Here is a 26,993-nt window from a genome sequence, read left to right on the forward strand (position 1 = left end):
CACAGAACACAAAGTGTACAGTGCGCACTTCATATTATTATAAAGAAATAGTATTTTTCAATTCACCTCATACAAGTACTGTAGTGCAATCTCTTTATCATGAAAGTACAACTTCAAATGTAGAATTTTTTTAAAAATAACTACTCTCAAAAAGAAAAGAATGTAAAACTTTAGAGCCTACAAATCCACTCAGTCCTACTTCTTGTTCAGTCAATCGCTAAGACAAACAAGTTTGTTTACATTTACAGGAGATAATGCTGCCCGCTTCTTATTTACAATGTCACCTGAAAGTGGGAACAGGCATTCACATGGCACTGTTGTAGCTGGCATTGCAAGGTCTTTACCTGCCAGATATGCTATACATTCCTATGTCCCTTCATGCTTCGACCAACATTCCAGACGACATGCTTCCATGCTGAATTTAAATTGGTATTCTATCATTGTTTAACAGTGCGATTAAAACTGATTAATCACTACTACTTTTTAATCTCATGATTACTTGTGATTATTTTTTTGATCATTTGACAGCCCTAATTTAAATTTATCTTGTCGGATTTTCAACATTGTCTCATTGTTACAGATTGTCAGTATTTTCCTGTATAATGAATGAATAAAGCATCACATTTTGGGACACACTTGGATCTCAATGTTGCACTGAGCTTTGTGTAGGCCCCACTACTTGCACTTAGCTCAGTGAAGGACTGGGGTTTATTCCTTTACAAGAGTGGCATAAATATCAGAACAATGTAAAAGGAATTTAAATGAATCCAATTCTGTGAACTAAAGTCATTGAGAGTCAATTTATTTCAGTGGGAGTTGGATCAGGCCCTAAATGTCAAAGGGAGCCACCTGGCGCACTCCTTGTCCATGACACTAATATTTACCTATTTAGACCATATAACAACCCTTCAGAATAACTTTTTAGAGTGTTGATCAGAATTTGAAAATAATCTTTACACACATATTTATACACCTGAAGTATTTATTCTTGTAATAAAGGAAATCCACCACTTTCTGAATTAAGAGCTCACAATAGTATAATAGTAACTTACTCAATCATAGTTAGAACATCAGTTGCAGTCCCTTTTTGTCAGGGTCTAACAATATAATTTATCTGTGAAAATGTCCCTGAGATTCACCCTGGCAAAAGAAATCTAAAACTGTGTGTGAATTATTTTTATAAAGACTTGGGGAAGTGAGGGACAAATCCTATGACTATTTTAAATTATTAGTTGGGAGAATGATTTCCAAAATGTATACTATACTAATTTAACTTTAAAAATACTATTTTGAAATAAAAACGTGACGCTGGTGGACAGGTGCCAGCTCATGCCGAAACCCCAGGTCAATTCACTTGTGTATTAGTATAGATCAAAGTAATTGTTAAATATATAAGAGTGTAGTTGGTGTTTAAACTTCATGAAAACTAGTGACACATTAATTGCATTGTTTCCAATTATCTGTATCATGTGATAATATTGACCTGAAGAGAACCTAGCATTAAAAGTTAGTAAGCTAACACTCCCTAGACTCAATAAAAAGGGGTTATCCTATTAGATTCCATTCCAATATAGGCTACAACACTTACAAACAACTGGCTAATACAATTTGTTAGATTTCAGCTTTAAAATCTAACTGGTACTTCAGCAAATTGAACCCCTTTCATACATACAAATTAAAGGGTGTAACATAATGCATAAGATTGCATGGCCAGTGTTCAGTCTGCCATTTCCTAATTTGAGAGTGCTTAATCCTTAACTTTGTATTTCTTCATTTTAAGATTTATTGATGAACACAACCTTAACTATAGTTAAATTATAGTTTTTGTTTGTGAATTTATTTCATTTTTAAAGAAAGAATATCTTTTTATATATGTGCTATTTAAATAATAAAGAACTTGCACATTTGTTGTCTTCAGTGTATATTTTATTGCCATTTGTGAAGCTCCATATTTTACCATTCAGTGCCATGTTGACCAATACACTGAAAGTAATAACATTAAACTGTATTCAAACAAATCATTTTACTGCAACTTCATTTTTATTGCAACTTCTAAGTAACTTTTTTTTAAAAGCTGTGTAGCAGAAAACTGAATAAGGACCCAGGTCTATATTTTCCTGCTTTTTTTTTTTTTTTTTTTTTAAAGATAAATACTCAGAAAAGTATAACCCCAATTTTTAAGAAGCAAATAAACAATATGTACAGAAATTAAACCTCCTTTTATATCTTATTTTCATGTAAGATTTTTTGAGGAAAGTAAGAAACACTTCCCGTTTGAAAATAAACACTGAAAAAAACCACAGTATAAACCCAAAGGAGCACAGCAGGAACTTATGCAAAATCAGTCTGCTCTCACTGCAGTTCCTCCTGTGACCCGTCTTTGTACTAATGTTAGGGCAGTCTGAAGTAAATCAGTTACCAAAAGTTGCCATTGCCATGGCAATCAAAGCAATAGTGACTCCCCCAAGTAAGCAAATGAACTGGAGGAAGTGAATGATAAGTGGTTAATTTTATCTCTGATGTCAAAATGTTATTGATCAGGCAGTTGCAGGGGACAGCAAATGTGCACTATGGGCTAGATCAGTAGTGGGCAACCTGCGGGCCACTGGCCATATGCGGCCCATCAGGTTAATCTGATTGCGGGCCGCAAGACATTTTGCTGACGTTGACCATCTGCAGGCACAGCCCCCCGCAGCTCTCAGTGGCCACGGTTCTGCCACTCACAGGGATCTGCCACTCTCAGGTGAGTGCCCTAATCGCTGGGCTTGGGATATTCTGATGTGGGGCTCTTTGTTGAGACTGTTCCATTGTGGATAATACATTTTTTAAAAAAGTCATTGAAGCAGGGAGCCTGGATCTCCTACCTCCTAGCTAAGTGCTGTAACCACCAGGCTAAAGAGTCATTCTCATATTTGCTTACTTTCTCACCCAATATCTCTTTCATTATTTATCTAAAGTGGAACAGCTTCAACAGCAGAGACTGAGGGAACCCCACATCAGAATATGCTATTGCCCAGTGGTTACAACATTCAACTTAGAGGTGGCACATCCCAGTTCAATTCCTTCTACCCTTCAGGTATGTGTTTGCGGGGGAGGGGATTTCAACTGGAGGTCTCCCATGTTCAAGGTGATAACCACTGGATTTAAAGTTATGAGAGCGGTCCCCCTACTGCCCTTGCTGTTCTTTGTAAGCTCACTTATTGGGGTCCTATCCAGAGGAGAGGTCTGAGCATTTTTATTGGATCAAGCCCCATGGACAAATTAGAAGGAGGAACGCCTATCTTCCCCCGTTCATGAATGGCTGCGGTGCTTAGATGTCCGGACATTTGGCATGGGGCTGCAGTGTGTGTGTGTGCTCAGAAGCAGAAATGTAGGTGCCTAGGGAACCTTTACAATAAAAATGTAGGTACTAAGAAACTAGTGTTTGGGGGGAGCTGAACAGGAGTTTTGTGAATCCCAGTGGGGCCTGATTGTGGCATTTAGGAACCTAAAGTGTCAGTTAGGCATCTAGGTCCTTTTGTGAATCTAGCCCTAGGAGGTGGAAAAAATCAGGCTTTTCCCAGGTTTTCTACAAAAACTAACATTTAAAAGACACTTTGGAGATCATTCCACACACATATTAATTAGTGGCTGAAATTTGTTTCAAATTCCTCATGGTATGTTTACAAAAAACAGTTCTGTAAAAAGCTGAGAGACTGTGGTACAGACTCCATAAAACAGAACATCTGATGCAACCTTAACTATGGTCTCACTACTGCAAGACCATAATATACTGTGTTTCATCACTGAATATTAACCAAATCAGTCAAAAGTAATGAGGGAATACATCAAAGATTTCCAAGGTGAGAAAGTTTTCTACTAGATTATTTCTACTGATATTACAAATTATGTGTACACTTTTACTTTGGGAAAACAAACTAATAAGTAATAAGTAACAAACTATTGAGCAGTTCTGACTCATTTTACCAAACAACATTATAGCCCTTACAATCTCCTTTCCTACTACTGTATGTTTGCTCACCATATACAATATATGGTCCAATTTTAAAACAAGGTTAGAGATAAGATTATTCTAGAAATGGAACATAGTGAGCCAGAAGCCAGAAAATAATTATTTCCCTGTTTCTATGTTTAAATAAATTTAAAAAAAGTTAACCCCAGCTGAATTTTCAGTTTTATTAATTTATTTTTTCTAAGCGCACCTTAGCTTCAGTAGTAGTCTTTGCATTTTCCAAGAGTTACTACTGTGATCCTACTGGAACTGTATAATTTAAGAGAACAATGTCATGTGAAGTAGATGCTGTAATAGGGAGACTGTTGAAACGTCTCAGTAAAAGTTACAGAAGATAAAGTAGAGGAGAGGAGAACATATATGGGTAATCATTGGGTCAGTGACAAAAGATGGCTGGGGTTCCTGAGGTTATGAGTTGCCATTTGAAATCATTTCACTGGAGGATTTATTCCTACACACTAGTAATATCCTTTATTGATAATCTTAGAAATTAAAATAATACAAGTTTGACAATATAGCATTCTATAAAGTGATAAATGTTCAGGGAAAGGCTTAGAAAATAAAGAGACTAACACATTTTGATTGAATTATAAATATTTTTGTTGGAGTATTTTTTCCAACTGGCTTTCTTTTAATATTGATTGAGTCCCTGATATAAAAAGCTTTCTTCCTATATTGAAGAATATAATATATTTTCTTCTGCAACACTTCATATTTCAGAAGATGCTTGACTTACAAATCAGTTTTTGTAGGTCTCTAAGACTACTTACATTAAAGTTCTTGCAGGATTGGGGGGCCATTGGAGACATTCCTGTCTTGTAAATTGTAAGCTCCTTGGGGTAAGAGTCTATGATTTTCTGTATATTTGTAAAGTGCCTAGTACAGTGGAGCATGATATAAAGATTCTGATTGAAAATTTACCAGGTAACATATGAACATTTTTCTCAAGGATTTAAGAACAGAATGGTTAAGAACAACTTTATAAACCACTATGTAAATGATGCAAAAGAAAATAGTCTTTACACTATTATCCCAACAAAGAGAAAGAATTAAAAAAGCACACAAAGTGAGGGGCAGGTCCTCAGCTAGTGTAAACTGCACCGCTCCTCTGAAGTCAACAGAGGTATGACCGTTAATACCAGCCCAGGATCAGCCACTATTTTTGTTTTATGTGGATATACTTTTAACAAAATTTGTTTGAGCTCAGAATGATAGCAGGATATGTAATGCTGAAATTGATTAACCTAACTACACCTCTACCTCGATATAACGCTGTCCTCGGGAGCCAAAAAATCTTACCGCGTTATAGGTGAAACCTCGTTATATCGAACTTGCTTTGATCCACCGGAGTGCGCAGCCCCATGCCCCTGGAGCGCAGCTTTACCGCATTATATCTGAATTCGTGTTATATCGGGTCGCGTTATATCGGGGTAGAGGTGTAATTAGTTTAGCATAATATATCTGCTGTAAATAGTATATATTGTTACATAAAACCATGTTATGAAGGTAAAATGAAAGAGCAGAACATACCTGAATTTCTATACAAGGGTAAGGTGAATTTAATAGTGTTTTTTTTAAATTAGCAGTGGTGTTGAATTTTCACTATGTGGCATCATGTTTCAGAGCATGGAACCTCATCTCCCTTTTATTTCTAATAATGATATAGGATATATGTTTATATGTGCTGTTATAAATCATTTATTATCCATGACCATCACCACAACCTAATTATTATTTATTCTATGAGGTAGACACTAACTCAACAGCTGTAATACACTAATGAACCCAAGAAGGTTGTAAACAAGTCTGTGGTTGCTATTTGAGGAATTTGATTCCAATTGCTTAGAACCTTTTCAGCCTAATATGTGATGCCAGAACTTCAGCCTTATTGTCCACTACATTAATGCAACTTATACAACATTATTCATAAACATAAAAAATGAAGAAGTTATGTTGGTGGATTGGGAAAGGGCATGTTAAATAAAAGACCTCTAATTGAATTAGAAGCTAAATTTTGTATTTAATTTGATGCATTGCCATGCAGCAGAATTGCTTTGAATCCAGCTTATGAGAAAGATTGAATTTACAGATAATATCATTCTAAGTTAACATTTGCTCTGGTCAACAATTTAATATAAATTGCAAACCATTTTCAATTGAAAAGACAGTGTATAATTATTTGCAGTGTTGTTGCACAGTTATGTAAGGGGTATAAGAAATTCCAACTCGACAAACCATCATTTATTTTGGAAGTGAGAGTACTTGCATCTAAATCTAAAATCTGCTGAAGAGTTGAACTTGTTTCTTTCCAAAATACCACCCATCTGCCTCAACAGGTGGGGGAACCTGAGGGGCCTGGCAGTGAAAGAGGACATCCTCAGCAGCAAGGAGGGAGACACTTGCTAAGAAACAGTTAGCTGCTCCCCAACCTTGGAATCTATAGCACCCACTGACCAGTTGTTGGGGAGAGGTATTGATTGGCCAGCATTTGTTAGCTCCCAGGATTTAACCTGAAGTGGGGGCAATGCAGAGTCTTTTTTGGCTCCATTCCAGCAGCCTCACACTGAACAAGGAATCCAGTCTGACAGATGCTGTGGGTCTAGCTGTTTGCCTGTTTGGGGGTCAGGAAGGAATTTTTTCTTCTATGAGCCAATTGGCAGAGGACCAGAGAGTCTTCTGCCTTCCATGTAGCACCCTCAAGCCACAGTATATGTATGAAAGTGGTTGTTACTTAACTGAGGTACTTGGTTGAGTTCTTAATTTGTCACAACTTGGAGAGTGTTTCCAGTGCAGTTAAAAGGATAAAATGAATGGCTCCCAGGGATTTGGTGGGGGGCCTCGGGCTCATGCGATAGGGTGAGACCTTGTGGCCCTTGCAGGCTGAGGTCAGACTTTGTGGCCCTCAGAGGCCAAGAACCCCATGCTGCTGCACCCTCTGTCCTCCTCGCTGTGGGGATGGTGGTGGTGGTAGGACTCACAGCAAGCTCCTGAGAGCCTACCCCAAGTTATGGGTTATATAGTAGAGCCCTGTAATCGCCACACTGGAACCAATAAAATGTCTGATATAGGAGAGTATGGGGGATGGGTGGGTAGCACCCTTCCCTGTATTTAAGTTTTAATAAAAGTTGTGGCCTGCTGCTTAAAATTCATACACGTGTCTGTCCTCATTTCTCTGCTGTGTCCACATTAATGTATGTTTACTTACCGTATCCAATAGGCAATAAGATCTTCCATGTGCAATCTAAGTTACTAGGGTAATTTCCAGGAAAACCTGGGCTCAGGATCACTCCACCCATATTGGTCAGTGTTCCACCACACTTAGCTATTAAGCAGAAAATTAAAGTCAGTCTCTGTTTTAATAATAATAATGCATACTTTGAACTACATTACCCAACAACTATATCCCTCACACCCACTTTAAACAGAACATGATTCCAAAGATCTAATATATAGTATAAACAAAAAAGTCATGTAGTGTAAGACAGGAGAGGAGTCAGCCTCTATGCTGGTCCCCTTATAGCTCCCACATTTATGTTACAAATATCTTTTAACATCAAGAACAGCTTTTGCTGATCTGATAAAGAAATTTAAAATCATACTCTGAGTAGGTATCCAGAAAAGGAATATATTTTAAGAGCAGATGTGGAAAATGAGAAAGAAGTTCTGACTAAATTGTGAAGAGCTAAAGAAATGAAGGAGGCATATCATTCACAGAGGGGAGTTAGCATGTCACTGCATGTCTCTTTCTAAAGCCAATAGTTTCTTATGCCTGTGTTAGTCATAACAACATACGTCTAAAATATGCATTCATACCAATGCAGAGGGGAGATGGATAATTCCAACGGCGAACTGTTCCAGGCATACAAGAAATATGAGAACGACCCTGTTTGGAAAAAAGAAAAAAAAACTGAATCAAAACACACACATTCATTATAGGGACTTGTGTAGTACAATGATTGTAACTGCCGTGTGTGTGTGTATGTGTGTGTGTGTGTGTATACACGTCTCCCCATCGGTGACTGAATGTAATGATTTTAAAAGGGACACACTGAGGTGCTGATAATAAAAGTTTGACAATTTTTCTCCACTAATATTTTCTAATTAAGGTGGGAAAAAAGCCTTCAGCAATAATTAGAATTCTTTTAAAATATGGGAAATAATTCTTGATTCACATTCTAAAGAAAAAAAATATTATCAGATCAACAGTTTTGCCATAAGTTGTAGTATAGCTCTGCAGAGAAAGGCAAAGCAAAGTTCTCAATTGGTTCATGAGAGGTGACTCAATTTGCAATAGAAAATGTTCAATATGATTAAATAAGTTATTTCTGTTGTCCTAATTTCCCATACAGCACTATATTGTGAGTTAATGGTTTGTCCTGTACAAAGGGGAGCATGTTATTTTGGTACTCCTGGAGCAGAGAAGAAGATTGGGATCTTGCAGTGGTCTCTCCACTGCTCCATGCAGGTGTCAGATGTACTCGGTCTACACCAGAAGTGGGCAAACTACGGCCCGCGGGCCACATCCGGCCTGCGGGACCGTCCTGCCCAACGCTTGAGCTCCTGGCCGGGGATGCTAGCCCCCAGCCCCTCCCCCGCTGTCCCTCCTCCCCGGCAGCCATGCCATCACGCAGGCAGCGCTCTGGGCAGTGAAATTGCGCACTCCTGCCGAGTAGCACGGCTCTGAGCAGCATGGTAAGGGGGCGGGGGCCAGGGTGTTGGATAAGGGGTGGGAGTTCCCAGGGGGCAGTCAGGAGACAGGGAGCAGGGGGCAGTTGGATGGGGCAGAGGTTCTGGGGGGCGGACGAGGGAGGGGTTGGATAAGTGTGGGAGTCCTGGGGGGCCTGTCAGGGGGCAGGGATGTGGATAGGGGTCAGGGGATGGGGAAGAGGGGGGGCTGGATAGGTGTTGGGTCCCGGGGGGCCTGTTAAGGGGCGGGGGTGTGGATAGGGGTCAGAGCCGTCAGGGGACTGGGAGCAGGGGGGTTGGATGGGGATGGGGTCCCGGGAGCGGTTGGGGTGAGGGGTCGTCGGAGGGGGCGGTTAGGGGACAAGGAGCAGGAGGGTTGGATGCGTGGGGGGTTCTGAGAGGGGCAGTCAGGGGACGGAAAGTGGGAGGGGTCGGACAGGGGGCGGGGGCTAGGCTGTTTGGGGAGGCACAGCCTTCCCTACCCAGCCCTCCATACAATTTTGCAACCCCAATGTGGCCCTCGGGCCAAAAAGTTTGCCCACCCCCGTCTACATCCATTGCAGCATCAATGTACCAGAACATCCATCATGTGCTCTCAGCTGTGATATGGGTATCTAACACAAAGTGGTAACAAAGGGGCACCTCATGCACCATTACTATCTTGCATGATTGCACAAGCTGGCCCACGCTATTCTGAAAAATTACCTATTTTGAAAAGTTCCTGATCACTGGACTAATATTGTTTATAGTACTACATAAATCAACTGTTGAACAAAGAGTTATATGTTCTTGGTTAAATTAACTCTGATCAGTGAGAGCCTTTCTCCTGTATGAACATATAAAGGTCTTTCTCCTTCAGAAAAAAGTAAGTTTATTATTTTTAATTCTTAATGAAGACATTTTGCAAGATCAATAGCAAATAGCGAAGTCAGAATCCACAATACACAGTACCACTATGGCTGGTCCGAGAACTTTGATTTCACAAAGCATTTCAGGGTTTTAAATTTTTTCCCCCTGCATTGGAATTAAAATGAGACTTTTTGACGGGATGGGGAAAGAAGGAGCAAAAAGAGATTCTCTCTATAGTCCAATAGTTAGTGCACTAGCCTGGAACATAGCCCACCCAGGTTCAAGTTCCTGTGCTATCTGATTTGGAGTGATCTGGATTGGAAAAACTCTGCTCTCTCTCATATATCCTGGACAGGAGACCTTAACATAAATTTAATCAAAACCAATATGTTTTCATGAAACAGCAGCCCTACCAATAATATATTAAACAGTGTTAATTTACACTAAAATGCAAAGAAGTGAGAAATTAAGGTAGCTAACTACTTAGAATTAAAGCTATTTATTTTTACCAGAATTATTTTCCTGCAGTGACTCAGAACATTTATTCTCACTCTTAAGTTGTTTTTCAAAGTTTTTGTCATCATTTTCAAAGAATGATCAAAAATATTTGAAAAGAAAATCTGTGATTCCCGATAAATGAGCCTCATCTTTGGTTGGGATGCCTCGAGTACTACACTGCAATTCCACAGTTGTCAGCAGTAAACCAGGAAATCACAGAATCATGAAACTGCTGAATCAATAAATGAGAAAACCACTTCAATACTTGCTTTGCTTCAAGCATATGAGTAATCCTGTCCATATTCAGCAAAGCACTTGCGCGTGTGCTTAAAGGTGAACATAAAGTTAAATCCCATTAATGTTGTTGTTTTAGTACTTTTCTGAATCAGGGCCTAGGAGCCAGATTTTCAAAGGTATTTAGGTTTCTAAAATTGCAGATAGGTGCTAAAAGCACCTAAATCCTATTAACTTCAGTTGGATTTAGGCACCTATCCTGCTTAGATGCATTTGTAAAGTCCCACTAGGTATATATCTGCATCTTTAGGCACCTAAATAACTTTGTAAAGGTATATATTTAAGAAGACAGAATGTTGATGAGGAATACTGTTCTGGGAAGCAGTGACTCTGAAAAAGATTTGGGAGTTGTGGTGGCCAATCAGCTAAATATGAGCTCCCAGTGTAATGCTGTGGGCAAAAGAGCTATTGCAATCCTGGGGTGCAAAAACAGGGGAATTTTGAGTAGGTGTAGAGAGGTTAATTAATTTACCTCTACATTCAGCACTGGTGAGAGCACTGCTGGAATACTGTGTCCAGTTCTGGAGCCCACTATTCAAGAAGGATGTTGATAAATTTGAGAGGGTTCAGAGAAGAGCCAAGAGAATGAGTACTGGATTAGAAAACATGACTTTTAGGGATAGACTCAAGAGCTCAATCTCTTTAGCTTAATAAAAAGAAGGTTAAGGGGTGACTTGATGACAGTCTATAAGTATCTATATGGGGAACAACTCTTTAAAAATAGGCTCTTCATTCTAGCAGAGAAAAGTATAACATGATCCAATGGCTCAAAGTTGATTATTTTACCTCTACATTCAGCACTGGTGAGAGCACTGCTGGAATACTGTGTCCAGTTCTGGAGCCCACTATTCAAGAAGGATGTTGATAAATTTGAGAGGGTTCAGAGAAGAGCCAAGAGAATGAGTACTGGATTAGAAAACATGACTTTTAGGGATAGACTCAAGAGCTCAATCTCTTTAGCTTAATAAAAAGAAGGTTAAGGGGTGATTTGATGACAGTCTATAAGTATCTATATGGGGAACAACTCTTTAAAAATAGGCTCTTCATTCTAGCAGAGAAAAGTATAACATGATCCAATGGCTCGAAGTTGAAGACAGTAAACTTCAGACTGGATAGGAGATACCGATTTTTAATGGTGAGAGTAATTAACTATTGCAACAATTTACCAAGGATTGTGGTGGATTCTCCATCACTGACAATTTTTAAATCAAGGGTGGATGGTTTTTTCCCTAAAAGTTATGTTTTAGGAATTATTTTGGGGAAATTCTATGGATTGTGTCATACAGGAGTCAGACTAGATGATCACAATGGTCAGTTTCGGCCTTAGAATCTATGAAATCTGGCCTTTGGTGCATAAAACAGACTGCCTGTCCCCAGATAACATATTGAAGTGAAGAAAATTCCCTATTCATTCTGGGACATTACTGATCCTTACTCTACCAGTACATTTGCAAAGGTAAACACAAAAAAATACTGTACAGGTTTTGTAAAAGTGATGCATGAACAGTAAATTTATCTCATAATGATGAAACCAATAGAATAATAAATTTTTCTGATCCAGGGTTATAATCTTCTATTGAACTTAGCATAAAACCCTGCTGAATTTAATGTTAATTCTCCTTATAGATCAACAGAAGGTTCTGGTTTAAATTATTAATTTTAGTTTAAGCCTAAATGGAAATGTATACATCTATATTTTAAATAAAGACCATAGCTCAAAAGGAGGTAGAAAGTTTTTGGAATACTAGTTTAGGAGTTTCTCCTAAGTACTCAGGAACTCAGGTATATTTCACCATTATTGTCTTAGTACACAGAAACCTTGATGTATGCAACTATTTGGTGTCTGTGTATGTATATGTATGTGTGTGTACACACACAAACACACACAGTCCTTTTTAAATAGCTTTAACATTTAATTTTGCCCAGCCCAGCAGCTCTGAATAAGGAGAACAGAGAATCCTGTTCCTTTGCAAATGGATCTACTCTAGTGTGGAGGTCATCCCAGTGTGCCCCCTTTCAGTCAGTTGTGGCACCACATGTGAGCCCCTTCTCACTTCCCTTCATCCATGTTATAAACAAGTGCAGACTGACCTTTTTTAATCAAAGGGCACGCCCCTTCCAAGGGCATCATACAAATGACAGCTATAAGAACAAGTAGAAGTTCACTCAGATACACCCAGGGACATTTGTTGCCTTTGGCTTACTCCAGTTAACCATTCATGGTTCTTTCCTTCAGGAGATTCTTCTTTCCTGCACCAGAAAACAGTGTCTGGTCCAGGAACCTTTTCAGTCCCTCCTTAAACAGGAATTTCCAGTTCTCCTCTTTGAAATAAGGCTGTATTAGTTAGTTCCACGCTTTCTCCTTACCCAGGAGTCCCCTGAGCTCTTCTTTCTGGAGCTAAATTGTGGATTACCCTGCTCTGGGGCCCTTTACCTTTTCTTTAATTAGTCTTCAGGCTGTTCAGCAGGCCAGCCTTTTTCTGCGGGTATCTCCTGGTGTCTGCTCTGCTTTGAGACGGGAAGCAGCCTTTATGCTAGTCCCCTACACTTATCCTCGGGACTGCTTCCTCTCTCCCAGTGTCTTCCAGGCCCTTCTATGTATAATCAGACCTTTCGACCTCTTAAAGGGCTATGCCATGTGATGATTAGGCCCCACTATCCTTGAGAGATAGACTGCCCAGTCACATATGGTGTTATGAATGCTGCCAATGTTAGGGCGATCAGAGGGGATGGAGAAGGGCAGACAAGAAGAAGGGGCATGACCCCCAGCTTCCTCCATTTCATACTGGCTACCACAGGTGACCAGTGGTAACCAAGTTCAAGGATGGTGCAGAGGATGACCTCTGCTTCTTCAGGCATTGTATCTGACTGAGACACAATGACTCCAGGAGCTGCCACAGGAGAAGGGAAACTTCATACTACCCACTTTTGTAACGCAAAAACTGAGCCTTCCCAGAAATGGGAAGGACCCTGAACTAACAGAAAAAAAATGGCACTGAGAGTCAGGTCTGGCTTCTATAGTCATTTAACTTTTCTTTGTTCCATTTTACCCAAATGTATAAACAATATAATAGTTACTAAAGTGGTGTTTTGTACTAATGGAACCTGAGGATTAATTAATTTATTAAAGGTTGCAAAGCATTTCGAGAGTCTCAGATGAAAGGTAACAAAGAAAGAATGTGCAAAGTATATGTTAAAGAACGCTATGTGTTTGAAGTTCTTCAGTGAAATTTGCTATTTCTCAGACTGCCTTGAGACTATATAGAGTAGGAAAGTTTTTGATTTTCAATTATTTTTCTAGTAATTTATTTGAATTATACTGTAAACTCGTTATTTTTTGTTTGGATGGTTAAACATTTAGAAACAAACTAGAACTCATTGAAAAATATGATGGGGGGCAGGGAATAGTTTTTTTCCCAGTTTTCCTCAAAAAATGTCCCCCTCCTCCAATATATTTTTTCAATACTAAAACCAAAACCCATTTTTAATTTAAAAATAAGCAGTTTTCAGTAAAGATTTTTACTCAATAATTTAAGGTTTTTGGTTTTTCATTGAAAAAAATTGAACATTTACTCAAACATCCCATGACAGTATTTGCTTTTTCATCTAAAATATTTTACAATCATTAAACTAGCTCTAGAACAAACCACTTCTGTAGAGCTTCATCTTCAGCCCATCCCCACCACCACACACAATTCTGATTTCTGAAATGGGTAAGTTTGTAATACGATTGAGAACTAACAACTATCTCTGCACATAATAAGTACATTCAGGAAGCAATCATATGGCCTGTAAAAGCACTTTTGAAGAATGAACAAAAGTTATATTCTCTCTGTTCCATAAGTCCACTCCACAACACGATTCCACTGTTTTAAATCCCCCCTTCTTGGGCCACACATTCCCTTTCACAGTTTTAGAATTACTTCCCATATGCAACTGCAGGTAGTTGGTTTGAGCTCCATTGCTTTTCTTTTAAAGCCTAATGAAAACCAAATTAAACCTGACAGATGTGAATAATATGCCTGAAGAATTAGGGCCAGATCTACAGTTGATTTAAATTGACATAGCTCCATTGGCTCCACGGGAGCTACACTGATTAACACCTTTTAAAACTATGGCCAATTATGCCTTTTAGAAGCTTTATTTTTTTAAGTGTTTTGAACTCAATTCAGTTCAAGCAATTGTCCTAGCTGAGTTACAAGTCCATTGCTGGTATCCGCCTGAGAAAGACAAGCTGAGATGCAAAAAAAAAATTAAATGCTCTATTGGGGCAGAATCAGTACATTGTAATAGAGATTTCAACAGTTCTGAAAAGTACTCAGAACTTTCCTATAGGATTCTGCAGGAGAAGACCTTAAGCAGCTATTGTATGCATCCTGGGAAGTGTCACAGTATATGGAGGCAACCCTGACTCCAAAGTAAAGGTTGAGTTGAGTTCTGAATTTATATGGAAATAAGACAGGTCAAAAATAAATTTGTACCTAGGGGAGAATATAAGATGGTATTGTAAAGGAACTTCTGATTATGAAATCCCTGGTCACCATAACAGGACAACTGCAACTGAGCAAACCAAAGCCACAAACTGGGGGGGAAAACTGAATTAACCACAACAGACTTTTTTCAGCCTCAGAGAGAGGGATATAAATAGATTATTCATACTTAGGTTTCACATACCTCATTTCCTAATGAATACAGCTCTTAATTATGAAGATGTAATTGTATTTTCCTAATACTGTATTAATTGATTTGCATTTGTTTGCTTTACTAAGCAAAATAATTAGGAACCAGAAGAGTAATTACACATTAGGATCCATTAAGACAAGGAAATAAACTTTAGTCTGGGATTCACATGTTAACTGTCACAGGCAAAAAAGTGTTTGCAACAGGCAAATAGCCTGTTTACTATCGGAGACTAAACTAGTGTCTGCATGGTAAACATCTCCAGTATGTGCATTCCTGTGTCATATTTCTTTCCTTTAGATTTTTTTCCCCCAATACATTTAATGTTCATGAAAGATGGCACTGGAAACTGACCTCCTATTTCTCAGCAGAACATGAATATCACTGAGATTCGTACTATATATTCCCATCAATGTGCCTCAAATTTCACTTAGAGGAACCACTTCTAGAAGTGAGAGAATGCACTTCGGTCTCCATGTCCTTTTAATCATCTGTCTCTCTACTAATACTGTCAGTCTGATGACAAATGTATTCACTGGAGAAGAAATTTTAGCTATTGCTGTGTTTACCTATCCATCCTAAATGGTTTCTTAGCTACTAGCTGCTGAGGAATCATTATTCTTAGACAACAGTCTTTAGTTAAAATCTATAATTTTGTATTACAATCCATAACACACTATGTTCTGAAGAAAAAAGAAATGAGTACCTGTAATGTGTATCCTGGCTCACAGTGAAAAGACAAAACATCATTCACCATATATCTATCTCCCATTTTGATGCCATTGCTAGGAAGTATTGGTTCTGGACAAGCAGCTAGGCCTACAGCTGAAAAATATAAATACAAAGATTGAAAAGGTATAGGTAAGTGAATGAAAACTCTTCTCTCTTCTGTTTGAGTTCTTCACAGTGTATTTCAGAAAACAGACAGTAACAAATTAGTTAAAAATCACATTTCATTTATTTAATATTAAACTTAATTATGCTTAAAATGTTCAATCTATCTTTAAAGTGCTCAGAATTTTCACGCAACATCCAAATGGCAATATTTATATGCAAAGATTCTAATGTGTACCTCATGAACATTCTTTGCTATGGGATTATTAAATAAACTCTTCAACTAAAAGTTATCAATTACTTTAAATCATAAGCTATCCTGTCTTTGGAGACTTCCTTCAATCCTTCTGCTTTCTGGAAAGGGAAAAAAAAACAAAAACCCAGAACTGGTTAAGCAACACCGTCTACCTCAGATGAGATGAAGATCTAAAAAAAATCCCAGAATAACAAATAACTAATGTTCATCAGTAGGAGGTCATCAGTCAACAAGGACTAGTTCCACTGCACTTCTATACAAAAGCTGAAAGAGAGATTGAAAGGAAATGATGAAATCTGAGCACTCCAGATGACATCAAAAGTGCTCCACCACAATCTGGTCAATAATCTTCACCAATACAGGATGCTTAGAGTCAGAATGATAATCAGCAGATCAGTAACCTTTAGACATGTCCTCTGCATCTTTCAACTGCCACTCATTTGAGAGAAAATATTGTTCTTCCTCTGGGAAACTAAGAATCTAAAATAATAGGCCCAGTATCTTCCAACTTGATTTCACTAACCATAAGGGCACGTGTCTGATGGCACAATGAAGCTCCCCCAGCATATTCAGAACCTCAATTCTATTTGTTCCTTTCACACACAAATCAGTTACCAAGAAACAATTAAGACTTAACTGGATTGGCCTAAGAAAAGTAGATTTAACACAAACAAGCAAAACCAACACCTTTCTACAGGAAGTAAAACACGACTCCCCACATAGAGGCAGCTTGGAGCAGCTCAGCATAGCTTAAGACTTAATGGAAGCTGTAGGGAGTATAAAGAAACAATTTCTCTTTGCCTTTCAAAGCCAGTCTTGTGTGCTGTCAACTGAGCCACTGAATCCTAGAATTGTAGGACTGGAAGGGATCTCTATCTAGTTCAGTACCCTGCACTCATAGCAGGACTAAGTATTATCTAGACCATCCCTGACAGGTGTTTGTCTAACCTGCTCTGAAAAATATCCAATGATGGAGATTCCACAACCTCCTAGGCAATATATTCCAGTGCTTAACTACCTGACAGTTAGGAAACTTTTCCTAATGTCCAACCTAAACCGTCCTTGCTGCAATTTAAGCCCATTGCTCCTTGTTTTATCCTCAGAGGTTAACGAGAACAATTTTTCTCCCTCCTCCTTGTAACAATCTATCTTGCACTTGAAAACTGTTATGTCCCATCTTAGTCTTCTCCAGACTAAACAAACCCATTTTTTTCAGTCTTCCCTCAAAGGTCATGTTTTCTAGACCTTTAATCATTTTTGTTGCCTTTCTCTGGACTTTCTCCCATTTATCCACATCTTTCCTGAAATGTGGTGCCCAGAACTGGACACAATACTCCAGTTTAGGCCCAATCAGTGTGGAGTACAGCAGAAGAATTACTTCTCGTGTTTTGCTTACAACACTTCTGCTAATACACTTCTGCTAATCCCAGAATGATGTTTGCTTTTTTCCCAACAGTGTTACACTGTTCACTCATATTTAGCTTGTGATCCACTATGAACCCCAGATCTCTTTCCGCAATAGTTCTGAGTACACAGTCATTTTCGCTTTTGTATGTTTGCAACTGATTGTTCCTTTCTAAGTGGAGAACTTTGCATTTGTCCTTATTGCATTTCATTCTATTTACTTCAGACCATTTCTCCAGTTTGTCCAGATCATTTTGAATTTTAATCCTATCCTCCAAAGCACTTGCAACACCTCCCACCTTGGTATCATCCATACACTTTATAAGTGTACACTCTCTGTCATTATCTAAACCATTGATGAAGATATTGAACAGAACTGGACTCAGAACTGATCCTTGCTGGACCCCACTCATTATGCCCTTCCATCATGACTGTGAACCAGTGATAACTACACTCTGGGAATGGTTTTCCAACCAGTTATGCACCCACCCTACAGGAGCTCCATCTAGGTTCTATTTCCCTGGTTTATGAGAAGGTTATGTGAGACAGTATCAAAAGTGTTACGAAAGTCAAGATATACCACATCTACCACTTTCCCCTTATCCACAAGGCTTGTTACTCTGTCAAAGGAAGCTATTAGGTTGGTTTGACACCATTTGTTCTTGACAAATCCATGCTGACTGTTAGTTATCACCTTATTTCTCCTAAGTGTTTGTACACTGATTGCTTAATTATTTGTGCCATTATTTTTCCAGGTACTGAAGTTAAGCTGATTGGTCTGTAATTCCCTGGGTTGTCCTTATTTCCCTTTTTATAGCTTGGCATTATATTTGCCCTTTTCCAGTCCTCTGGAATGTCTCTGGTCTTCCATGACTTTTCATACATAATCGCTAATGGCTCAGATATCTCCTCAGTCATCTCCTTGAGTATTATAGGATGTATTTAATGAGGCCCTGGTGACTTGAAGACATCTAACTTGTCTAAATAATTTTTAACTTGTTCTTTCCTATTTTTAGGATCATTTTCACTGGCATTCACTGTGTTAGACATCTAATCACTACTAAACTTTTTGGTGAAAACTGAAACAAAAAAATCAATTAGCACTTCTGCCATTTCCACATTTTCTGTTGTTGTTTTTCCCCCTTCACTGAGAAAAAGTCCTATTCTGTCCGTCTTCCTCTTGCTTCTAATATATTTGTAGAATGTTTTCTTGTTATCCTTTAAGTCTCTAACTAGTTTGATCTCACTTTGTGCCTAGTTGTGCCTAGTATTTTATTGTTTTAGATGTCACAGTAGATTAAATTGATTTTAAAGTAGGATTTGTTTCTGCTCTTTCTTCCTCCTAAAAGTGTCAATGCATTGTGGAGTTTGAGAGATGCCATTCACAGCAGGTTGCACGTAAGTTCACAATATAATCATGCACTTAGCTGGGCCCCTCAAGATTTGTTTCCCTTCAGTGCCCCTGGACAAACATCCATGGGTAGGGCCAAATTGAGGCATATGTAGCATAGGCACTTGCCTTGGATCTCTGCTCCCAGAGTCACGTGATGAAGTCAGAAACTCATTAAAAATGTTTCTAGTCCTCAAGGTTGGGAAGAAAAGCCAGATAATAAGAATTGAATATAACTAGGGCCCTACCAAATTCACAGCAGTGAAAAACGTGTCACAGACCATGAAATCTGGTCTCACCCATGAAATCTGGTCTTTTGTGTACTTTTACCCTATACTATACAGATTTCACCAGCATTTCTCAAACCAGGGATCCCGGTGGTCCTGACCCAAAAGAGGGCTTTGGGGGGGTTGCAAGGTTATTGTAGGTGGGTCATGGTATTGCCACCCTTTCTTCTGTGCTGCCTTCAGAGCTGGATAGCTGGATGCAATACCATATCATGCCATCCTTACTTCTGCGCTGCTGCTGGCAGTGGTGCTGCCTTCAGAGCTGGGCTCCTGGCCAATAGCCACAGCTCTCCGGCTGCTCAGCATTGAAGGCAGTGCCATCACCAGTAGCAGTGCAGAAATAAGGGTGGCAATACCATGACCCCCCTACAATACCACTGCAGCCTCCCCATCCTTTTTTGGGTCAGGACCCCTACAGTTACAACACCATAAAATTTCAGATTTAAGTATCTGAAATAATGAAATTTACGATTTTCAGAATCCTATGACCATGAAATTGACCAAAATGGATGGTGAATTTGATAGGGTCCTCAATATAACTCCTGCAATGGTCAGCCTGAGACTTCAGAGACCCTCCAGTCGAAGGGGTTTCCACAACCACAAAGGAAACTTCCTGGCCCCACACACACCACTAAAGCTGAGTGAATATATATATATATATATATATTTTGATTCAGTGGCCAAACTAAAAATAAATCAGGGAAAAATGAAGGTGGATGGGGCTTGTTTTGAACGAAAACTGATTCCCCCCCCCCCCATTTTTTCCTCACTAAAACCAAAGAAATTCATTTGAGTCAAATGAAACATTTTGCAGTGTTAATTCAAAATGAAATGTCAAAATGGTTTATTTTGACAGTTCAGATTTATTTTCCCCATCAACTATTCACTAAATTCAACCTGGTCTCGTAACAATGCATTCTTTAGCAAATTTATTATTTGCCAAAACAAAACAAAAAAATTCACACAGCTCCATTCACTACCAGACTTCCAACCTGGAGGAGCTTGGGTTGATTGACATGGGGATGGGAGACTTGGATGTCACACTAGACTGTACAGGATTCATTCCCTCTTGATGGGGCTAAGATGGTTCTCCTCTCTGACCTTTTAGCTCCCTGGCTCAGAGTGTGTGGGGGAAGTGTTGGTATTCTCCTAGGTGGCACCTAATCGTGGCACCGAAATGAGCTGCCACTTCTATATATGATATGATCCTTTCTTATATGCTTAGACCAGCAGTGAAATAGTCAACATTATTGTCAAATAGTCAACATTTAAATTACCATCTGCGCTAAGATCCCATCAAGATGAACAGGGCAATGCACACATTATTTCATTAGTTATACTTGCTTCATGTTTTTAAGTTTTCTTCACAAAAGGACATGGAGAAGTAGGTTTTTTTTTTTTTTTTTAAACTGAAAGCTGAGATTCTGGTGAACAAGATGGCATCCTCAAAAACAATTTAAAAAAGAAGGCTCAGGTCACTGACCCAGCATGACCCTTGCCAATTGAAGCCAGGCTCATAGTGCTTTTTTTTTTTTTTTTTAAAGAATGTCAGGGTTGGAAGGGACCTGGGCAGGTCATCTAGTCCAACCCCCTATGCAAAGCAGGACCAATCCCCAGACAGATTTTTGCCCCAGATCCCTAAATGGCCCCCTCAAGGATTGAACTCACAAGCCTGGGTTTAGCTGGCCAATGCTCAAACCACTGAGCTATCCCTCGCCCCATTGCCTAGGTTATGTGCAAAGCTTAGTTTATGTGAAACACAGGGCACAGCTTAATTTATTTTAGGACAGAACATGTACAGCATTCATTTTTCAAAGCTCTTTTTCTTTCTTTTCTTATTTTAATATTAAGACTCAATTTTGCTATAAGATACATACGTGCATCTGAAAACAAAACTCTATAAACAAGCAGCAAACAAATATTACTATAATACTCTCTGTGTTCATGCTGTGGACTGTAGCTATAAGGAATCTTGGTATTCTCCAAACCGCACAGGAAAATCTGGACATGTTTTCTGCACTTGTGTAAAAAGATCCTGCAAATGGGGAATGGTTTATCAACAGTGCGGGAAGTCTTAGTCTTATGCTCCAGTTATTCATATCTATTTTCTCAAACAGGAATACATTTAATAAGTGCGTATTATACCATACACATGATAGAATAAAAAATGGATACAAGACTTCTCGGGTGTATAGCCAATAAAACACTATCACATTAAATGAATTTATACAACTTTCATTAAAGTCAAAGAAGAATTAGCATGGATAATAATCGAAGTTATCTATGTATAATTGAAGCAAGATTAATATATTCTTTATTTGATTTAACTGTATCAGAGTGCCATGGGGAGAAAACAAAGCAGAATGGAACTTTTACACTGTGTGAGAATGGTGTTTCAGCATTTTCTGGCATATCTTTCAATGAACAGCCAGTCAAATGATGCTTTTTTGGCAGTGGTACTGTATACCCTTCACTTCACTGACTTGCATGCTAAATCCCACTAAATGCTACAGCTCTTACTGCTTTCTAATGGAATCTAACCCATTTAGTAACAGTAAGTGTGACTTGACAGAACGTTCAGTGCAGAAATTACATGATATTTGGCCTTACTGTGATATGTGACATTTTGAAGTCTGTTGTTCCAGATGGTTCATCATGCAACAATATCTCAAATTATCCACTGAGACCTCAGTCTTTCTACAAAAATATAATTGCGCTTCAGATAATGCTATTTACCATTTTTGATACAGACAAGGTTTTAGCCTTATGCCCCCAGTCATCTATTTATCTACCGCTCATCACCAAGGCATATGAATGCCTTACAAAGCCAAACATATACTCAAGGAGGCTCTCTATTTCTCTCTAGCCACTTCGAGCCAGCAAGATTGTTGTTTTTAAATGTAATTAGTTTAACTCTTATTTATTTTACAGTTTAGAGAAAGGAGAAAATGAAGTAGGTTTTACACTCTGATTGGAAGTTAGTAAGATTTGGGTCATTCTAATATTTTCCATAAAGGAGTTCATAGTTCTGGGCCAGCTGCTCTCTCCTGTGCTCAGAAGTCTCACTACGGAAGTTGACATATCCATTGTTCCAGAGGAATACAGTTGTAATGGTTGGTCATGCTCACACTGAGTGAGGCAGTCCTTTAAGTAGCTAGGAGAGCTTTGAAGGTAAGGACCAAAGCCTTGAACCTGACTTCAAATTCAATGGGAAAGTAGTTTAGAAAGAAGAGCGTAGAATTGCTGCTGCAGTTTAACCCTGTTTCAGCTTATAAATGATTAGGTATAGTGAAATGTTTGTCCTCTTTTGCAGCTCAGTATCTGACAATATGCTAATCAGTTTGATCCTCCCAGATAAGTCTATGTTCCTGGGCTGATTCTGCCCTGGAGCTTCTCCATTTCCCAAGACGATAGAACTGAAGGAGAGAGGGGAGATCACATGGAGCCTGGCTCCCCCAAGAGTGGGGTGGTCTCCCCTGCACAGTTCTGCACCCTGGGGATATTGAGTAGTCCCAGTGTGGTCTCATCACCCCCTTCTCCCACTTATTCTGCTGTACTTGCTGCAGATAGTTCTGAGTCTGCTCCGTCTGATTGAGTTGCTGCCCCTGAGAGGGCTCCACCAGAGGGTTCCTCCCTGAAACCTTGCATCAATTTCTTATAGTTCTATTGTAATAATGCCTTCAGGCTTGAAAATTTCAATCCATATCATGGCTCTTCAATGATGTTTCATGGTGTGTTAAGGTTCAGTGCACTTAGATGCACACTGAAAGCAGCATGCATGGATCGAACAAGAAGTGTATGAAAACAAACTGAAAGGTTCAGTAAAACAAGTACAATAAAACAAAATAAAACAGGCTTCTTTGGTCTTTTTTGGCTAATACGTTCCATTAAACAACAAATCAGGGCTCTGCACTGTGATTCATTTTAGTTTAATTTTTCATTTAATTTAATTTTTTTCTGAATGGTGTCTTTGGTCTGTCATTTGTTTGCTTTCTGTGAGGGTTGTGTAGCTGGGCTGGGGGGCCCTGAACAGGCCAGGTTAGACAGACCTATTTGTCTGTGTCTCAAGGGAGAGGGTGATTAGGACCCTTGGGGTTTTGATCAGCCTCTGTGTTTGAAGTCTGAGTAGTTAAGCCCTTCCTGTTAGCAAGGGGGTGGAGCTGAGAAGGAAGGCTTCATATAAGCTAGATGTCAGGCAAACTCCTGACCAAGTGAACAGGAGAGGCAAACAGGGGAGTTTCAGAGGGAATATGAGAGGCTCACTTTCTAGGTGCAGTTCTACATTCAATACTATGATGGCCAGTGATGAATCAGTGGTTGTGACTTGAAACAAATGTGCTATGTTTTCTTTCCTGCCACATGCCACAAGGGACTTCCTATGTATGAAGTGCAAGTCAGTGGTTTTGCTGGAAGAAAAAGATTCTTGGATTGGAAAGACAAGTACAGACACTGTGAAGCCTCAGGAGCTGAGCAGGTCTAATACAACCAGATTCAGAAAGCATCAGCACCCGAGGTTCAAGAAAGAAGGAACTGGACACCGAGGAATCCGAGAAAAAGAGAGGAAATTAGAGGCAGCTTGACAGTTTGCAGTCACCAGAGGCAAGAGGACAAGTCAGAATTCTACTAGGCTGGAGACAGATGAGGGTGACAGATGAGACTGTAACTACCAGAGGCAAAAGGATCAGGAGAAATTCCACACAGCTAAACATGTCCAATATTTAACAAGTCCTCAGCATGGAAACTGAAAAAAAAATATTTCTGAAGATCTATCTTGTTGAATGGAATGGAGAGGTGTATGGTACACACCTCTAGATGGCTGCTTACTCTAACTCATAAGAAAATCCAACATGCCGACAAAGAGATCTCCAATTATCCAAGGAAGACAGACTATCCTTGGAAGAATGGAAATAATGATCTTCAAGAGCAAGCAGGCAGTAGGACAGTCTGCTGTCTTCCCGGAGCCAAGACACAAGATGAGTGACTTTAAGATTGGACAGGCAAGGATGATAGACTATCTTGTTAGATCAAATTTTAGTCTTTTAGATGTGTGTTTTCACTTTATTTGCTTGTAACCATTTCTACTTTTATCCCTTTTACTTGGATATAACTTAATCCATATTCTTTTGTTGATAAACTTGTTTTGCTTTCATTATAAATCACCAGTGCTGTGCAAGTTCAGTAAAGTCTGGCAGGTTGGAGAGTTTTACTGTCTCTGTACGGGTAGCCAACTTAACACTTTCTCTGTGAGGGTCCAATATGAATGACTGGTCCCTGCAGTAGGACAATTTTGGGGCAAATCTGGGGCTGGAAACGTACTAAGGTCAGCCTGCAAGGAATAATCAGGTTGGGGAAAGCCAGGGTCAGACTTGTGCGCTGCTGGAGTCAGAGCTCTAGACCAAAGCCGCACAGGGTTACAAGACAGACACTCAGGGTTACAAGATAGATGGCAATCAACCCCCTTACTGGCCTGGGTGAACCCAAAAACATCACAGCTGTGAAGAGAAAAAAATAGTTAATTGCCTGCACACCAGTGCTAGGGAAACAGAAAAGAGAAATTGGAAGTGTTCCTTTCTGAGCATAAATTCAGCTAAGTTGGTATTACTGAAACTTAGCGGGAAGAGTCATATGACTGGAATGCTAAAATCAATGGTTATGGACTACTTAGGAAGGACTGAGTAGGCAAAAGGGGGTGGGGAGAGACACTCTGTCAAAAACTGCATTATCTGTTTCCGAATAACTGACAACTTGGAATCAAATGATCATGAACATGGAGGAGAGCATAGCTATGATATATACATGGATGCCACCCCTCCTCTGTTCCTAAAGAAAGGATTAATGTTGTAATAGACAAAGCAAAAGATGTGGTACTAGTTGGTGTCTGCTTCAGACCACCAAATTGCACAAGGGAACAGAATGACAGGCTACTTAGGCACCTATCTATAATGGGAGGGGGGGAAGAAAGGTGCATTATCAAGGGAGACTTCAGTCTAAGAGACAATCACTAGAGGATCTCATGCTACCAGATTTTAACTGACATTTCTAAAATTTCCTAAAAATTGGCATTATCAAAACAAACTGTTTTGAGATTTCCATAATTTTGATCTTCAGGGTTTTTTCCACCAAAACTATTTCCCAAATTCAACCTGAATTCACAAATAGTTTTGGTGACACATGCATCTTTTGGCAACTTTACTATTTACTGATTTTTTCCCTCAGCTCTAGCTATAAATTAACACTGTTGCCTGAACAGTCTTCTTTAGGAACAGAGGAGGGGTGGCATCCACGTATGTATCACAGCTACGTTCTCCTCCATGTATCCTTCATCCTTAGGCATTGTTTCCACTCTACACTATTAAGTGGAGGGGAACATCTTGCCCCAATAAGTGTTGCCACATATAGAATATAGCAACATTCATTGATTTGACTTCTCAACAATACCCAAGCAAAACTGGAGAGGATGAAATGTTATTTCTGAATTTCCTGTCTTATCAAATTACATAACAGAACTTTTTATAGTTTACATATAATCATAAAAATATTTGTATAACAGCTACAGTCTGGTAGTGATAATATTGTTCTTGTGACATCATGGCTTTCCTTACCATTATATAAACAATACACAGTTTTTAATGGAACTACATTGTAAAAAAAAAAAATGTCCAAATGTATGTCCAAATTACTATGTCCAGCAGTGTGTTATAAATAAAGACATCTAACATATTTCTTTTTAATAGCCACATACTTATTATTACTACCACTACTCTTTTGGACCTCTAATATAACATAGAGAAGTTATATGACATCTTCCATTATGGCAACTCAAAGTACTATCCAGAGATAATCAATTATTCACTCCTTTTGACATACAGGGAGACAGAGGCACCAAGAAGCAAAATGGCTTTCCCCAAGGCAAACATCAAGTCATCGGCTGCGTCAGGAATAACTCCCAGTTCCGCACTTTAATCATTAGATTATAGAGCCTTCTTAGTAGCTCTATAATTAAGATTAGCGCTAAGAAAAAGAAATCTTAAAAGTCCATGCAATATTTCTATGCAATGTATTTTTTCAGGAGTATAGAATTAGTCCATTGACAATTTTTGGACATGGGAAAATTACCTTTTTATTTACTTATAAACTACAAATGATCAAAAATGATATTCTCATTCACTATATTCACATCTGCAAAGACCTGTGACCTAGACTCTAGAGCAATTCACATCAGATGTTAATTTCAAAAAATCACAACAAACATATTTTAACGAATAACATTTATGTTGAAATATATAGTATAAATATGAGATCAGTTAAACAGCTTTTCAAACATGTTTCTCTATCAGACAATTTATATATATATATATATATTTTTTTTTTTTTTTCACTGACTGAGAATTTTATATATATATATATATATATATATATTTGAATATTTGTGAGGTTAAGTGAAAAGACAGCAAATTTAAGTCCTGATATCTGGAAACAAAATGACTAAAACCCAAAAGATCCAAAGGCTCTGAAACACATTTAACTGGACTGTGTGTGCAGTCAGTAGTAAAGGGAAAATATGTTAAATGTCAAGTCCAAGCAATCAAAAAGACTGGGATTTGCTTTGTGCGTGCTCTTCACAGCTCAGCTACTTCTTTGCAGTATGATAGAGAACAAATCAATGTCAGCACTGATAACCCTCTCAATGACCTTCTCCCACTTACCGCCAGATAAAAACCATCTTGCCCAGGTGTGGCATGAAACAAACATGCCACACATCTATAATTATATACATGCTTACAATTACCTCAATGTCATGAA

At 38.8% G+C, this 26,993-nt stretch overlaps 1 protein-coding gene across 1 annotated transcript in view; it reads right to left on the reverse strand.

The window, feature by feature from the left end:
* The window catches only part of CSMD1 (CUB and Sushi multiple domains 1), a 1,638,713-nt gene that overhangs the window by 248,866 nt on the left and 1,362,854 nt on the right, over positions 1-26,993 (reverse strand). Inside the window, exons 38-40 of the mRNA XM_065401391.1 lie at positions 15,726-15,844; positions 7,826-7,895; positions 7,218-7,334 (exon numbers count right to left, since the gene is read on the reverse strand). Of these exons, the coding sequence (XP_065257463.1) occupies positions 7,218-7,334; positions 7,826-7,895; positions 15,726-15,844 (306 nt within the window). The remainder of the gene's footprint in view (positions 1-7,217; positions 7,335-7,825; positions 7,896-15,725; positions 15,845-26,993) is intronic.

Source organism: Emys orbicularis, chromosome 3 (genome assembly GCF_028017835.1).
Source record: "Emys orbicularis isolate rEmyOrb1 chromosome 3, rEmyOrb1.hap1, whole genome shotgun sequence".
In the NCBI taxonomy this organism is placed as follows: domain Eukaryota; kingdom Metazoa; phylum Chordata; order Testudines; family Emydidae; genus Emys; species Emys orbicularis.